Source organism: Balaenoptera borealis (assembly GCF_965194805.1).
Source record: "Balaenoptera borealis genome assembly, chromosome: 10".
NCBI lineage: Eukaryota > Metazoa > Chordata > Mammalia > Artiodactyla > Balaenopteridae > Balaenoptera > Balaenoptera borealis.
In genome coordinates this window covers 10,101,644-10,120,003 of record NC_138874.1, presented here as the reverse complement: position 1 = coordinate 10,120,003, position 18,360 = coordinate 10,101,644, and the positions used below count along the sequence as shown (strand labels likewise).

General features: G+C 39.9%; 1 protein-coding gene across 4 annotated transcripts in view; it reads right to left on the bottom strand.

Annotated features, from left to right (window-relative positions):
* Positions 1-2,593: 2,593 nt before the first annotated feature.
* Positions 2,594-18,360, bottom strand: part of LYST (lysosomal trafficking regulator) — a 188,797-nt gene continuing 173,030 nt past the window's right edge. For all 4 annotated transcript variants that reach the window (XM_082407545.1, XM_082407547.1, XM_082407546.1 and 1 more), the window contains 6 exons: positions 17,584-17,682; positions 11,615-11,754; positions 11,237-11,334; positions 6,050-6,206; positions 5,568-5,639; positions 2,594-4,628 (listed from right to left, as the gene is read on the bottom strand). In XM_082407545.1, coding sequence (XP_082263671.1) covers positions 4,490-4,628; positions 5,568-5,639; positions 6,050-6,206; positions 11,237-11,334; positions 11,615-11,754; positions 17,584-17,682 — 705 coding nt within the window. In that variant the 3' untranslated portion in view covers positions 2,594-4,489. The remainder of the gene's footprint in view (positions 4,629-5,567; positions 5,640-6,049; positions 6,207-11,236; positions 11,335-11,614; positions 11,755-17,583; positions 17,683-18,360) is intronic.

Sequence of the window (18,360 nt, the reverse complement as noted above, 5' to 3'; positions counted from 1 at the left end):
GAGAGGGTTGTAGGGTGCGTGAGCAGCTCATGGACCTTCATTGGATTGGCTGGTGGTGAAGTAATAGGGTGATGTTTCCGGAATCTCAACCTTCCGGTTCCAACTAGTCTGGAGTCTACAGGTTGGGGGCCGTCGTTTCTGTAGAACAGCTCAAAGGTCTGCATCAAATTGTTGTGCATTTCCCTTCAGGAGGAACTAGGCTTCCCGCGAGTCTATTGTTCTGAGCAGTAACTGCTTGAGTCTGCTCGTTGGAAGTCAGCGAAGGCCTAGGAGACTAAAGGCTTTTTTCTGAAGGCTGATTGGAAGCTGGACCCTCAGGCAGCAGCTTTTAAAGTACACAAACAGACCTCTCTTTGGGGAAGACCGGAGGATGGGCGTTTCTGTCTGCTCCCTCTGCACTGAGCCCTGGGGTGTTAGTTAATTGTTTCTTTGCTACCATCCCATTGAACCCGTGAACACAAGCCCTGCTGGCCACCAGAGCCAGGCTTTCAAGGGATGTGGCCTCTGGGTGGCAATGCTAGAGATGCCACAGGCTCCTTTCTCTGAGACACTGGAGACCTGGCGGGGCAGAGGGAGAGCACGAATGTGACACCCACTGGCTCCCGTCTCTGGAGAGAGCTGCCCTCAGCCTCAGGATGTGTGTTTAATTAGCCGCACCCCAGCACCCCCACCCCACCCCGACGCAGCTATCAAGATAAGCTCACAGCCTCTTTCACGGAAAGACCGGGGAGTTTGCTGCCTCTGGGCTCTGGCCTGGGTGGTAGCTGGTTGAGAACTGTTTTCCCCTTGTTACAGTTCTGTGGGACCCGGGAACGTAAGCCTGGTTGGCCACCAGAGCCAGGTGGTCAGAGGGCACCCCCCGGGCAGGCAGCGCCAAATCCGGAGCCCCAGACGTGCACACCCCCCTTTCTGGGAGATCCCCGCAATCCTAGGAAAGGAGAGGGGGCGCACAAAGATGGTGCCTGCCGCCTTGGCCGTCCTCGGGGCGTAGTTCAGTGGCCTCCAGAAATGTGTTAAATGCCCGCCCCTCAGGCTGAAGCTTTCAAGATAGGCAACAGGCCTCTTACACAGAAACACTGGGCACAGTTCAGTCCCGGCCTCGGTGCTGGGCCCTGGGGCGTTAGCCTGATGAGTCCCGGAGAGCCCTTGAAGGTCTGCTTCTCAGATGCTATAGCCTCGTGGGTCTCGGGGACGCAGGCGCACTGGCTTTCCAAGCTAGATGGTTTTTGGGGGTTCATCTCTCAGGTGTAGGTCTTAAAAGTTGGGGTGCCCGACGTGGAGGTCAAAGCCTCACTGAGGGAGAAGCTGGGAGCCGTCAGTCCCCAGCCCACCCCTGACCGTGGGTCGCTGTGCCAGGAGTGGGGTTTAAGGTGAGCGCGCGTCTCGGCCTCTCCTACCCGTTCTGATGTGGGTTTTGTTCACCAGATTCTAAGAGCCGCTTTGCTAGTTCCTGGATTTCTTTCAGAGGAAATTGTTCTGTGTGTAGCTGTAGATTCAGGGTGTCTGCGGGATGCGGGTGAGCTCAGGGTCCTCCTGTGTCACCATCTTGAACCGGAACCCCTTGTAGCTCTTCTGTCTTTGATTCAAAACATTAACAGGTCATCCAAAAGAGTGAGACGCAGATCACCAGGAATGAGCTCTGAAGGGCTGGAAAGAATTCCCCACTCCTCCCCTCCCCTCCCCCATCACCTAGTATTGGGCTTGCACGTGTTTGGCAATCAGTGAACGTTGCTGAAAGGAAGAGTCAAGCTGAGATGTGCAGGTAAAGTGGGGACATTCAGGTTGGCAGGCTTACACTGAGAGATGCTGCTCCTGAGTTCTTTTGGGAACAGACACCTAGAAGCAGGTGTGCCCTCGTCTTGAGAATCCTTCAAACACCGCAGATGCAAAGCAGAAAAAAAGAGTAATTCTGAGTTCCTGGAGTGCTGGTGGTTGAATTCACCCACCTTCTGCAGGGCCCACCAGAGGAGCTGAGGTGTTTCCCTCACTGAGCCTCTGTTCACTGACACTCCTGCCTCAGGTCTTTGCACGTGTACTGCCTGGAACACATCTGCTCCCATCTGCGCCTGTCAAATTTCTCTTCATCCATTAGACAGCGGCAACAATTTGACTTTCCTGGATGCTCCTGATTTAGACTGAATTCTTTGGTTGTACTCTCTCAGAGGACCCTCCACTCTTCCTTCACAGCACTTACCACGTTTTGTAACGACGCACGCTGTGTTACGGACAGCATGTTGCCCTGGCAGTGCAGGGAACAAACTGGACCTCAGTGCTCAGTGTGGCACCTGGTACAAGTAGGGGCTCAGTGCAGACCTGCTATTGGGGGTGGGGAGGGGGGAGGGACAGATAGTCTTTTCTTTTTAAAAATGAGTGGTTTGACCTTAGGACTTCTGTCTAAACTCCATTTAAAGGCAGTAAAGATTGAAATATACAAGTTCTCACAAAGACCACAATTAAGAAATGAAAGTTATCCTTTTCTAGTGACATAAATTTATAGGGGAGCTAAAGAGAGAAACTATATGGGTTACCAAAAACAGCCACCAATTTGAGATCTGGTCATAATACTTAAACTGCAATGAGAATAGGTCCTCAGTCTATTTTTATGAAATTTATCCCCACTCTGAAGTGGCAGTGTGTACAAAGGTAACAGAGCTTGTGATAGTTTACAGAAATATTTGTTACAACATGCATATTATGAAGTGCTTCAAACATATACATATTAAGTTTCATGCTGAATAAATAATCCCCCCAATTTTATTTTTACATAAAAATATAATATTGCACTCTTAACAAGACCAGTCATTTTGCATATTTTCTCTTTAGATAAATGATGAAATTCAGCCTTAAAAAGAAAAAAAGATTGAGTAGCAACCTTATTCTAATAAGGGACTAATGTAAAGTTCTCAGTAGAAAAATGAAAGACAATAGCTGCGATTTTTTTGTTTTAAACAAAGCAAATCACTTCAACGTGAATAGGAATAGTCTCATCTCTGCACCTATTTGGACCTCAGAATTAATAGGTGGTCTGTGCAAACCATGATCTCAGTGCAGCCGTGAAGTGTTCTTACCTATGTATGCAACTGAAGGTTACAAGCATACGTAGCCACTTGCTTCCTCTTGTATTTACCTTGACAGCAGAGACTTTGCAATTGTATTTTATACAGTTTTTAAGCGGAATGTTTTAGAAAGTCTGGAAGTTACAAAAGTAGTTCTGTAAACACCATATGAATTAAATGTCCATAACAAACACGCAAGTAATTCTTAGGCAGGAATACATCTTTTTATCTCATGGTAACATTACTGAGCTTATTTTACAGTGTTTTCAAAGCCAATAAAGCAGCACCCCAAGTAAAAATAGAGCCATAATATCATGATAGACTATTCCAGGATTTTTAGGAATTCTGTCTTTATCATGTGTAAGTTTGCTGTGGAGTACACAGATTTTTCTATTGTTCCTAGAATTCTCAAGTGGTATAGGTTAGTAGAAACAGTGGAAACTGCTTCCTAAAAGAATTATTCTGCCTCCTGTTTAAAACAAAGTAAGCTGTGTCCTTTTCTTTTGTAATTCTGTTTTGGGGAAGAAAACTCCTCCTGCATATTAGATTAAATGCCTTAACTGGACTGCATTATTAATATCTGTGCAAACTTTTTCTGAAATGGAGGCTTTCTATTGCAAATTGTTAAGTATTCAATGCTCTGTAAATGGCAGATATTAAAAGAATTATCATTGTGTTTAAATCTTAGTGGCTCAACTAAGGATATTCCATATCTAGTGTTATGGATTTTAAGTAGGATTTTTATGAAGAAACAGAATGTGTCTGAAAATAAAAGATACTTGTGTTGTTGTTTGTGACTGTCAAAAAGTCTGGTTCTACTTTGAGCTAAGAAGGCAACAGGCAAAAACTGCCTAACACTGAGATTCAAATATTCAGATACTCCAAAAAATGGTGCAGAGGCACCTACTGAATTTCATACTTCTCAAAGAAAGCAATGATTAAGTCCTGAATTCTTTATCCTTATCTTTCCTTTTTTGGGGGTAGTGGAGTGGGTGTGTTATCTTGGCAGAAAACTTTTAAAATATAATCTTCAGAGCATTTTATACAAACAGCTAACCAATTTAAATTCCACTGGCTTTTTTGGAGTAATAGAAAATAGAAAGTAATAGAAAACAGAAATAGAGAGATGCTCATCTTTTCTTTAGAATCCTCTATGGAAAAAAAACTTTAAGAATATGATTTTAATTTACTGTGCCAGACTTCAACCTTGTTGGTTAGTGCATACTGACACACCCTCCAGGTTATTACTAAACAAAACTTTCCTCTCAGGACCTTGTGAGGCTGCAGAATTTTGTGCAGATGAATAGACTTTATCATTACTTGGATGGTTTGTTTGGTCATCCATTTCTTCGGGTTTGACCTCCTGTAACTGGCGAAGTCAGCAAATCTAGCTTGGAGTTAAAGTGCCTTGCAGAATGCGAGGTTCTCCTCACTCATCCAGCTGCATAGCTGCTGAGGAAGGAATAGAACATTGGCTGTTTCAGGCGCTGCTGGTCCTTCCGACACCAGGCGATCACGGTCCCATCACTGTTTGCGGTGTACAAATGGTGGCCATCGCAGGAAAATGTAAGGCTGTGAAAAAAAAATCCCATTTGTATATTGTGTCTCTGAAAAGTGTATCAGCATATTGGTGATCATATGGAAATCAGTGTAAGGGGGTTAAGATATCTTTACTGGAGCACAGAGACAAACAAAATGACGGCCTACAACTCATTGGTTTTGACTGTAATTCTAATATAGTTTACTTGCTCTGCTGGCATGTTTGTCAAGCTCCTTCTAACCAAGTGATACAGACTAAACCAGGACCAAAAGGATCGGTACGTTCTGTTCCTTCTTTGCATATTTTCTTTTCCCTTCTTGTTTAGCCTGATTACTTAAACAACAAATACTTGGGTATAGGAAACTTTGAAAAATACAGCAGTACTACATTTTCTCTCTATAGAAATAAATGGTGATTATTTTATGGAGGGATTTTATTTCCCTGAAAGGGGAAAGGGTAAAAAATGTAACATTAATGCATAATTAATTTAGGTTCATTAAACTTTACATTTAGTGGATTAAAAATAAGTTTATTTTAATAAAGTAGAATTTGAATCACTTCCTTCCAATTGAGTGTTTAAAGTCAAATTTGTTGACAGAGCACAGGGTAACTGGTTGTTTAGCAGTCCTGTCAAGCACACTCCTGTAGCCGTCAATCACCATTATGGGATTTTCCATAAGGAAAGGGAAAAAATCCATCACTTCTGCAGTTCAAGAGGCCTTCCCTGGTGCGAGCCCAGCATGCCTGCCTGTGGGACTGTGAGCTCCTGACCCAGATTCTGAGCTCCATGAAGACAAGCACTTTGCCTCCTCTTGCCACCGGGCCCCGGACATCCTGGGCTTCGATAAATGGCCGGCTGTTTATAATGACTCTCATTACGCACTTCTGTACCTCTGTGTGCTTTACTGTCTCTCCAACAAAACAGTCTCAGAGTATGTTATGAAGAAAAGAAGAGGTGAGGGAGGTTTTACCTTACAATAGGCTTATTTGATTTAGGAAATGTAATTTCCCGCACAGGCTTTAGGTCCCAAGTACTCCATAACCTGGAGGAAGAAAAAAGTCATCATCTAATTATGCAAACTAACGTTCCCTTCCCTAAAAATTGAACCTACGTGTTTACTTGTTAAAAATCATCTGGAAGGAAACACAATAAACGATTAACAGTAGTTACTTCTGGCAGTTTGCCCAGGTGGGTGGGGAGAAAGGAAACCTAACTGTATATTTTCATATTGTTACTCTTTCATAGTTGACAAATAATATAAAATTTCAAAAATGTACTAAAGCTATCTTTACTATTTATAAATAAAACAAAGAACTGAAGAACCGATATCCGAAGGTGATTTTAAATCTCTAAATATTAGATATTACTATGTTTAGGTAGTAAAAACTAATTTTTGAAACTTCTGTGCCCTCATAAACAAAAGTACACAAAGAAATAAAAAACTCCTCTTACCTTACAATTCCATTTTCTAATCCCCCAGCAATCACGTTGATAGATATCCCCTCAGGCTGGTTAGAGAAAGCCACGGAACAAATGATCTCTCTGCAGTGGACATGTCCAACGAGGTCCCCGTTCACTGTCCAGAGTCTGAGGTCACTGCCCCCGCCAGCTAAAACGCCACAGTCACCCGCAGGTCACCAGGCTGTGGGTGTCACAGAGCCCCCTACACTGGGCCCCAGAGGGGCACCCCTGAGGGCCTAGCTTGTTTGTTTTAGTGATGAAGTTTATAGGCAACTCACGACTGAGGACGGTATAAATGGAACTACTGCATTGTAAGTCACACAGAGTTGGCATATTTATCTAGAGATGATGACCAGTGAAGAAAATGAAAATAAAAAATTAAGCTACAAGGTAGAGCAACAATGTAAATTAACCATGAATCTTTCTGTAGTCATAATATTTCAGCATACAAACTGCCAAATCTGAATTTGAAAGTACCTAGAAAGCTAAACAATCTCCAAAAAGAGAAGAAAATATTCTGTGAAACTATCTATAAGAAGTGACTTCCGGAACTTCTGAAGAAAAAAAATGTTACAGTAAAAGCTGAGTTAAAAACTAATTCTTAAAAAAAAAAGAAAGCTAATTCTTCAGAATGTCTAAGATTGACTCTTACAAATCAATGTCTTATTAAACGAACTTTTTTTCCTTTCAAAGACCATGAGTAACCAAACTTTTTGTAGTTTTCCAGGGGGTGGAGGAGGCACTAATTGCTTTAATATCCTCTATAAACTCGGGCTGTGGTTTGGGGCCTCATGGTGATGTGTCCAGCCTTCTCTGGAGAAATATTCTCATACTGATAAGACAGAGGTTAAGAGGCATGATAAAGTTTGGATGACATAGTGTGTTACTACACTTAATTTTATCTCTCCATTAGAACTAACAGAAAAGCAGAGAATGTGTTTCTCTCTTTATTAAGGAAATGAAGATTTTATAGCAAAGAAATAAATATTGGAAATACTTCTTTACCTAAAGGTATGCGAAAGACCTTCAAATGTCACCAACCGAAATGCCTAGTGTGTTGCAGTATCATTCACAATAGCCAAAAGGTGGGAACAACCCAAATGTGTATCAAGAGATGAATGGATAAACAAAAATGTGGTATATCTATACGATGGAATATTGTTTAGCCACAAAAAGTAATGAAGTTCTGATACAGGCACCAACACGGATAAACCTTGAAAGTGGTACGCTAAGTGAAATAACCCAGACACAAAAGGACAAATACTGTATGATTCCACTTATATAAAATATCTAGAATAGGCAAATTCACAGAGATAGAAAGTCGAATAGAGGTTACCAGGATCTGTTGGGGAGGGAGGAGTGGGAGTTACGGTTACAGAGTTTCTGTTCAGGGTGATGAAAAAGTTTTTGAAATGGACAGTGGTGATGGTTGCACAACATTGTGAACGTAATAATGCCACTGAATTGTATTCTTTAAAACGGTTTAAATGGCAGCTTGTATGTTAAATATATTTTACCACACACATAAACACACACACATACACACACAAAGATTAAAAAATGCCCAGTGGTCTACTTCCCATTGTAGAATATCGATTAGGAGAGATTATCCAAATAAAGCATCAAGATATAGGAGACTCTGGGACTTCCCTGGTGGCTCAGTGGTTAAGAATCCGCCTGCCAATGCAGGGGACACGGGTTCGATCCCTGGTCCGGGGAGATCCCACATGCCGCCGAGCAGCTAAGCCCGTGTGCCACAACTACTGAGCCTGCGCTCTAGAGCCTGCGAGCCACAACTACTGATCCCACGTGCCACAACTACTGAAGCCCGTGCGCCTAGAGCCCGTGTGCTGCGACAAGAGAAGCCACCGTAATGAGAAGCCCGCGCACCGCAATGAAGAGTAGCCCCTGCTCACCCCAAGTAGAGAAAGCCCGCGTGCAGCAACAAAGATCCAACACAGCCAAAAATAAATAAATTAAAAAAAAAAAAGATATAGGAGACTCAATATGCTAAAGAAATACAATTGTTGATGATAAACTCATCTTTTACGTAAGTAGAGATTTCACTCTTTCTTTTGTATTTAATATCTAATAAAGATTTTAAAAAATATATAAAGTAACCAGATGTGTACTAGTAAGGTCAGAAGGCTTATTAAAGTCATTGGATACATATCCATAAAAGATATGGATGTAGGGGTTGGTAACTGTAAGACACAGCTACTGCATGGCTTAGTTCTTCAAAATAAAAAATCTAAATGTGGTCCTCAACTCTGAAGTATGGTATGGAACTTAATAGGCAAAGAGTTACCCTAGCAGATTGCCCAGAAACTTGGTCTACCACAAAACCAAGTAAACACTCATCTGCCTAAGATTATAAATATATATTAAAAAAAAAAATCGAGGCCCTTACCCAATACCGGATTGCTTTCATGTATAATTTAACATATCAACTAAAAGTCAGAAAGTTGGGCATTCCTGAAAAAATCTTTATTCTTCCTATACATCTTCATCAAAATTAAAAGACATTGGAGAACTACCCCCTACTCTGAATCTTAGAATATTATATTAACTTCAGAGTACCACTGGCAACACAGGAAAAGGCTATGAATCCTAGTTGAAATGCATATATTTTGATATAGTGGCAGAATGATTTAAAAAAATACAGAAACCATCTACTATAATATTTACATAGTTTAATAAATTTTACATCTTATCACTATAACAACCACATCCCATAATAAGCCCTGGGAAATTAGGATCAGGAGGAGTGAGTTTGCCAGTGTTATCTTCAGCCCCAATACAGAAATGTTTGAGATTATATATGTGTATACATACACATATACATATATTATATATACATATACATACACATGCATATATATTTATTGCTCTTAAATTTTGATTTTAAAGTTACTTGGATGGTTCTCATTGAAGTGTCAAGACTTTTGGTAGGCTACATCTGATAACTTTCTTCCCTTCCTGGACTATAAGAATAGGAGAATGAAATATATTCTGGATCACTAAACATAAATTTGTCCTCTCTTTTAAAAAATCATTATTCTTATTATGCTCTCTATATGCCACATGCTCTTTATGAGTACCCTTCTATATGCATTGAGAGGCCTCAAACAAGTTGAGAAGGCCTTTTTGTTCAAAGTGGAAAGAAAGTTCTAGCCATTACTCTATTCTACTGTGCGCACTACCTAGGGGCACCTGAACACCCTACTAGTGAGCTGGTAATTGTAAGCAAAAGTAATCTGGTTTCTTGTTCCCATATGACTAGCTAATATAATATCACAGATATAATAAATCACTACTGGCAGCAGGAAAGTAATTAACTTTACAAAATTCGGTTCCCTCGGGATCAGTCCTAACTTCCAAATGTTGCCAAAACAAGAAAGTAGAGAACTCTATATAAATAATCATTATATGATTCCCCCAAATTCCCTCTTGATGTGACATACTAAAAGCCACTAATGTACAAATCAAGGAAGAACAATCAGCAAAGTCATCAATCATCTGCCCACACTTATATTACCAAAGTCAACTATTTAAGATCTTTCCCCTTAGTTATGCTGATTAGGAAATAAAAATGTTTTCATGACATTATTTTATGACTAGGGGTGAAGACTGGCAAATACTTCACATCTGAAATCTTGAAGCATGACTGAAGATGTTACTTTTCTTGAATACAAGCATGAATGAGTGTTTTGTAAAAACAAGAGCTTTATCGTGGTATAGTACAAAAATAAATATTCGGACTTTGTCCCAGGTCCCTGGCATAGAGCTCCTAAAACCCTTGTTAATTTACTGTCTTTTTTATGCTAATGAGATGACTCCTGGGGGGAGGCCCAGACAGCTTCAGGATGGGAACTGCTCACCCGAAAAACCAACCCCAAGTTAGAACTTACAGCACCTCCCACTTCCAGGGAAGGGAGAGGGGCTGGAGGTTGAGCTCAGTTCCTACTGGCCAATGATTGAATCTACCTTGCCTACAGAATGGAACCTTAGAAAAACTCCTAAACAACAGGGGGAGGAGAGTTTCCAAGTTGATGAGCACACTGACGTGCCAGGAGGGTGGACAGACCCTGTGACCTCACCCTACCTACCTTTTCTTCTGGCTGTTCACGTCTATCCTTTGTAATGAACCATAGTAGTAAGTACAGTGTTTTACTGAGTTTTGTGAGTCATTCGAGAGAATTATCAAACCTGGTGGGGGGTCTTGGGACTCCCAAATTTGCTAACTTCAACTAGTTAGTGTCAGAATTGAATTGCACTGTTGGACACCCAGTTGGTGTCACAGAATTGGAGAACTGTTTAGTGTCTGGAAAGACCACACATTTGGTGTCAGGAAAAAACAAACAATATGAAAAATGCAAGCAAAGGATAAAAGACCACCCACTGTAGATGTGTCAAAGATATCTGTACTGAGTGGACAAAAAGAAACAGTTTTTCAAAGGATCCTTTCAATTAATGGAAATGCAAACAGAAAATTTATGAGCTTTTCAACAGTTCTTTCCCACTGGATGCATCAAGTTTTTTAATATGTATACATGAAAAAACAAAAACTAAAAGCCAGACCTTTGATTAGGAGATATATCTTTGTCATGTAAATTTTGGGCAAATTATACTTCCATTATTATTTTATACTACTCTCTCACAGGAACTACAAGACACATGTAGGAAGTTGATCATCTGCTGATGCTTTTCATTTAGTCAGGAGGGAGGTAGCAAAGTCAGTAGTTAAAAAGCAGAAGCAAAAAAGGATGGAAAAACAAAACCAAAGGAAATTCAGATAATTATGTAACAGTAATTTGCTTAACTTACATGTGCTCAAATGCAATCTTACATATATCTGAAAAAAAGTTAAATTATGACAATACTAACTTTTGCATAAGTAGATGCCTAAACTGATGAACTCAATCTTCAGCCTTACTGGTTTTTTTTTTGGCCTCGCTGTGCGGCATGGCGGATCTTAGTTCCCTGACTAGGGATCGAGCCCATGACCCCTGCATCGGGAGTGTGGAGTCTTAACACACATACATGCTATCCCCTAAGCATACAGATCTGGCAGGGGCCTGAGAGATGGAATGCAACCGTTGCACCTGTGATGTAACCAGCTGGCTGAATGCACTGCGACTGCAGCCACCCTGTGCTTTGGTTTTGGGGCCAGCTCACCTGAGTCACACACGGTGGCAATGTCACCTGTAGTCTCACTGGCAGAGACGGCTGTGACAGGGCTTTTGTGTCCCGCCAGACTTTGTACGTAGCACAACCTGAAACACCAAAGACATGAATTTGCATATGATCATTACATATAATTATATTCTCTTATTTGTATAATTCTTTTCCTCGGTGTATATGTATCTACTATTTATAAGGCATTCCTGACTATATTCCTAACTGATTGTTTAATTCAATAAGATTACAAAGGTAAAGTCTGTATTTCATGCTTAAAGCTATTATGATATAAAGATATTATTTTAGTGCATCTATTTCTCACAGTGAGAACTGAAACATTAAAAGTAGCTATTTTAGAGTTGGAGATTTCTGTACCTGTTTAAATCCCATATGATGCAGGTTCCATCTCTGCTCACACTTATCATTATACTGTATGGTTTGCAGACAAACAAGCTGGTTATCTCTTCTGTGTGCCCATAGAGATGTATCTGAGACTCCATTTCTATCTCTGAAGGCTAAAATTAAAAAAATAAGTAAAGTATAAGACAAAAACCATGACGAAAGGTATCCTAGTGTCGTATCTCAAAAATAAAAACAACCCAAGTGATTCAAACATTCTTCTCAAACATCTCATTTTCCAATCTAGTTCAACTTTTTCTAAAGAGTAAAACTAATTAAACATTAAAAAATTTTTAATTGACCGTAATTCCATCAACAAATAAGCTTTTCATTTTTGTCTATTCTTTTCCAGTCTTTAGGCAAATACATATGTATTTTATAGCTGTGATTACTGCCATACAAATAACTCCCTGTTTTGTATTTTATACATTCTCCCATAAGCATTTTCCATTTTTGACAGTGTCTTCAAAATGATTTTTAAGTGTTATAATATTCTATACAGTTAGTATACCATAATTTACTTGAACATCCTTTAAAAAAAAAAAAATTAATTAATTAATTAATTTATTTGGGCTGCGTTGGGTCTTTGTTGCCGCACGCGGGCTTTCTCTAGTTGCGGTGAGTGGGGGCTACTCTTCATTGCGGAGCATGGGCTCTAGGCGCACGGGCTTCAGTAGCTGTGGCACACAGGCTCAGTAGTTGTGGCTCGTGAGCTCTAGAGTGCAAGCTCAGTAGTTGTGGCGCACGGGCTTAGTTGCTCCGCGGCATGTGGGATCTTCCCGCACCAGGGCTCGAACCCGTGTCCCCTTCCTTGGCAGGCGGATTCTTAACTACTGCACCACCAGGGAAGCCCCCTTGAGCATCCTTTATGATAGGCATTTAAAATTGTTTCAAATTTTTTCAAAATTATAGATGTCATAATTAAATCCTTCATGTATATAAGTTTTGTTCCTCCTCTAAATCATTTCTTTAGAATTTCCAGGATCCTACTAGTGGATCAGTGAATATTAATAATTTTACAGTTCTTGAGTGTACTTTTCAAAGGCTTTGTACCAACTCATGATGCCACCAATGGCGATGTATTACTCATCAATTGTTGTGGACTGATTTTCTAAATCAAACATTGCAAACTGATGTTCCAAGTTCCACATGGCTCACAGCCACCAGATGTCCACACAGGGTCTAACCTTTGTTTTCATTAGGGTAGCAGTTTATTGTCATAAAGTATTTCAGTACAAAGAATATAGAAAAGTAGAAAGAAAGTATAATAAAAAGCTGTATACTGACCACTCAGTTAAACTAATCCTAACATTTTATAAGATCAGCTTATTTTTTAAATAAAGAAAACATTAAACATTACATAGCCTGTGTACTGTTTTACATCCTATTTCCTCTCTCTTGTCAGAAGTTACTATTATCCTGAATTTTGTATTTGTTTCCCATGTATGTAGAATTTATGTTCTACTATATGTTACTATAACGATTGTATTGTTTTCCATGTTGCTAAGCTTTATATATATGGTATTAATTATTCTTTAGGTATCTGCTGCATCTTGCCTTTTTGATCACCACTGCTTTTGAAACATATCTGTGTTGAATTATTAGCTGCAGCTCATCTATTTCAAGTGCTTTATTTTTCACATAAAAATACCTATTTTATTCTTAAAGACTCAGATGACCAAGCAATACCAGGCTTACAGTTCCCCTTGGAACCACGGGCTTGAGCTGTGTGGCAGTGGCTTCTGTTTAGCTAGGGCATGTGGCCTTCAGCTGCACACAACCACAGCAAACAGGTGGCTCTGAACAAGGGCACGAGTTCTGCTTCTCCTCCGTGACCTTCCCCGCAGGGCCAGGAGCCTGCAGGGCCACAGGGATGTGCCAGCGCCCTTGCAGACCATTCTTCAGGGTCCCTGGGACCAAGGAATTCCTTGCCCCAAAAGGCCTGAGCTCCTTCCTTCTCTGCCTGAACTCTGCAGCATTTCAGTTTGTGACTCAATTCCCATTCTAAATCTTTGAAAATTTCCCGAGTTTTAAACGGCAATCAAGGTTGCTTTAACTTGAATTTCTCTTATTGTAACTAAGTTTAACTTTTTCACATATTCATTTTCTTATCTGTAAATTTGTGTGCTTGGTTTTGTGTATTTGTTACCACATTAGAAAAATTATGTGAAGGAATTCCTCTATTTGTGGAATAGAATGCAAGTACCTTTCTTGTTTCTTCTGCTGGATGACCTGGATCCTCATGCCAGGCTAGGGACGCCTTACCCAAACTCAAGTCTTGAGGATCCTGGACAACCCAGGGAATTCCAATCCAGGCTGTAATTCCAGGCAAGAGTTGGTCCTATCTGACTCATCCTTACTCTTAGGGACCAGCCTTTTGGACAAGGGCCTCCTTGGGACTCCCCAGCTTGCTCTGTCCCTTGTTGTTGTTTTCTATTCCTCTCACAAGAGGCTGTCCAAGGACAGGGTCAATATTCTAGGATTGACAAATGCCCTCAAGGCTAAAGCTCCCTCCTTGCTTATTAAAAAAAAAGAAAAAATATATATATATTTGTATATATATGTGTGTGTGTGTGTGTGTATTTTTTTTTTTTACTTCATGATCATGAATAATATTTATGGGGTAAACACAAGATAGGTACCCTGTAGTGGTTATTGAAATTTTATAGACTTTGCACTTTAAAATGATTACAAGAGTTAGTGTTACTAAATGATTCCCTGATGGATCAGAAAATAATTTCCATGGGTAGAACAGGAATCTTGTGCTGGCTTACTTCTTCATAAAATGTTCTTGAATGGTGTAATACTACCTCGGATAAACTGCATATATATTCTCCTACCACCATCAATTTAGAGAATAGAAATACAGGTGTTCACTTATATGAAGATGATGTGGCCACACTATTTAATTAGTGAAAAAAATGACTCAAGACCAACTATTTTAAAATCAGTTATCACTTTTAGAAGACATTCTTCTCTAATACTGTATATAAATGGCTTATAGATAACAATTCCCTATAACCAACTAACGTATTCGTCATGACACATGTAGAATGCATTTTAGCAGACTATCTTGGGATAGTCAACAGAAACTCACAATGCTCAAAGTTATATATGCTTCACTAGCTCAGGAAAGTACTTCATAAGATTCCCTTGAAAATATTTTCAGACAACAATTATTTTGGTCATATCCTACATGGTGCTACATGGGAGGTGGTCTTTCGTATGTGTCAAGGCCAACACAAATGAGAGCATAAATACTTTTAGAATCATGGCATTCAATGGGTTGGGAGAACAGAAGCTAGTAAACATGAGGTGTTTCCTGCCAACCTCACAGGCATAGGGTCACATCTGCAGCTTCGGGGACCCCAAAATGATGAGACGGTCCCCAGTAAAAAGCAACAACAACATCTACAAAAACCCAAGTAACCTTCTCTCAGATCAAACAATGATAAAACCACACAGCTAAGATACAATTTTGGACATGGTTTAAATAGTAACTGTTAATCTCATGACTTGATTAACTAATACTATTAATACTTAGGAGAAAAAGAAAACCCTTACAAATAAATTGAAAAAATCCATTTTCAGGCAAATACAGAACTGAGGAAAGGTAAGCAACCTAAGAATTCACAATAACTTCAAACTAAAAGAAGCATGTGTCTTGCTGTATTCAAATGATAATAGCTACATCTTTGATCTATTTCAAAGCTATGTTGTGCAAAATGACTCCTATACCGAGTACAGCTTAATCTTTTTTTTTTTTTTAACCAATACTGTATACTGTGCTAGCGTATAATTAAAATTTTAAATTATAGGAAGAATGGAAGTAAGGAAAACTAAGAGCAAGGCTGTTCATAGTGTTGGGAAAAGTAAGAGGAAATAAAAAACAAAAGATGAAGCTAGTTTTTAAATAGGTGTCTATGATGGTGCAAATGATCTGAGTGTACAAGCAGACAACTGCTCTAGCAGCAGAGATTAGAATATATTTGTAGAAAAAAGGAAACAGGGTGAGCTCAGAAGGTGAAAGGCAATGGCAGTGGTAAATATTAGAGACGTTATAAAATAACATCCGCTTTAGGCCTTGGGGAGTAAAAAGGAGAAAACAGAAGACATTCCAAAAGTGAAGGCGCCTCTCTGCTCAGACTCCTTAGCATTCTTATTGTGGCCTGTGTATAAGACCCTCACCTCACTCTACTGTTCCTGCCCTGAATTTGGCACTCCTCCCAGCATGTTATACTCTAAACTACACATAAAATTATCTGCCATCCCCCAAACTACCATGCCTTTGTTTCCATGTGTTGGTTTACTTTGCTACAATACTCTTTCCTCTTTTCTCCACTTAGTAAAATGGTCCTTTAAGATCTAGCTCATGTGTAACTTTTCAGGCTTCCTGACATCTGGTTGGTCCCACTTCTGGCTCTTCTAAGCTGTGTGTGAATCTTTCTTAGAGCACAACCTCACTGTCCTGCAGTAACCTGTACATGCTGACCTCCTGACACAGAGCCCTCACCACGGCCGGCCTGTATCACTACAGCGCCTCTGAACTGGTACCCTCCCCTCCAGCCTCACACTCCTTTTAAGCGATTCTCCTTGTAGGCGCTACAGTGATGGCCTTAAAATGCTGACTGGATCATATCACTCCTGCTTCAAACATTTTAATGACTCCTTAGACTAAGAGACAGAAACAATATTATGATCACATTTATACCCCAAGGATCGTGGCAAAGAACCTTAACAAGGGCTTAAAAGGGAATAAACTTGGACAGAAAAGTAAGGAACTGAGCATCACCCTATGCTAGAAATACAGGTTTCACCCAGTAAAACATGTTTTATAAAATGATGCAGAAAATTATAATTAAAAAAAAGCACAGGGGCTTCCCTGGTGGCGCAGTGGTTGAGAATCCGCCTGCCAATGCGGGAGACACGGGTTCGAGCCCTGGTCTGGGAAGATCCCACATGCCGCAGAGCAACTAGGCCCATGAGCCACAACTACTGAGCCTGCGCGTCTGGAGCCTGTGCTCCACAACAAGAGAGGCCGCGACAGTGAGAGGCCCGCACACCGCGATGAAGAGTGGCCCCCGCTTGCCGCAACTAGAGAAAGCCCTCGCACAGAAACGAAGACCCAACACAGCCAAAAATGAAAATAAATTTTTAAAAAAGCACAGAGCACATTTTAGACTAGAATGATAATCACTAAGTTATCACCCTAAATTTGCCACTAATGCTCAACAGCACCACAGACAGCTGATTCAAGAAAGGAATGACAGACCTACAGTGGAAATGCCTCTTAGGAATTGGTCCTTTAATTAACTACTAAAATACTGTAGGTTTAATCTCTTAATAAAGTAAGTACTGTTACTGCAAAAAAAAAAAAAAGAAAGAAATTACAGTCGATTAAAAGAAGTATTGCATAATGTCTTCTTCACTAGAGTGTTTTAATAATTTAACTCTCAAATCCAAAGGATTCAGTGAATGAAAAAATTTCTTCCAGTAAGTGGTAGAAATCAAGACTGGCTACTTGGATTTTTCTGTCATTTAATTTACCCAGAGGGCATAGGAATGTTGAACATTAGGAGTTCTGTACTTCCAACTTTTATAGAATCTTGTGGGATACTTGTAAGCACTCAGGTTTATACCGAGAATGAAAGCAAGCAAGCAAGCATCAAAATGCCATGAAAAAGCCTAAACTCAAAACAGATCATAACTCAAAATACTGTCTGTCTCTGACCTTTACAGTTATTTTCAAAATTTTTGTGATCTTAATAAACCTAAAATTAAAGAGTTAGACACGTGACCTTTTACATTTTAACAGCTTATGTGAAGAGATTAAAGTACAAAAGATTAATGTACAAAAAATTTAATCTTATACCAAATTTATACTTCATAAAGGGTTTCTTCCCCTCACTGACATGAAAATCCCACAAAACGCGCCCAGGACCTACCGTGCCGCTCATGAATCTGTTTGTGTAGGCTGTGATGACGCCACATTTGCTCCCAGTAAACAGTTGGCAACTGTCCGGTACCCAAGCACAACTAGTCACCTAGAGAAAGGACAAATCAAAGATTATCATGTTTAAAAAGCATAAGAAATGCTTCTATTTTTCTGACAATTTAAAAAAAAATATATGATCACAAAATTTAAGGTAAACATTTTACTTGAAATGATTAGAATGGTGTAAGATATAATAATATTCTGTAACTTTAAGCTATCTAAAAGCTGTTTCCAAGTTAAAATGTATTACAATGCATTGTCTATGATTTTACATTTTTCTGTGTACACACACACACACACACACAAATACACGTAGGGCCATTTGTTCCTCAGAAATTTAAACACAATGATTCAGGATTGACTAGATCCAAGGTTGAGAGGGTGTGTGTGTGTGTGTGTGTGTGTGTGTGTGTGTGTGACAGAGAGAGAGAGAGAGAGAGATGCATTTACCTGATTTTTACTTTTTTTTTTTTCTTTTTCTGTCTTTGGTAGGGAAACAGAGTATATATAAATAGAGGTACTGCTTCTAACAGTTCTAAAGATTGCTAGATAGGAGAAGAAAGAAAGATAAACGTGGAGAAAAAAATCTGGGATTATTCCTTGGGGATTATAAACCCTTGAGTCCCAACCATGGAGACACTATTCAAGGTCGGCTCACCTCTTTGCTCGGCCTGACAGTCTTCCTCTGGCACTAGCTGACCCCCAGCACCACGCCCCCAGCAGCTGT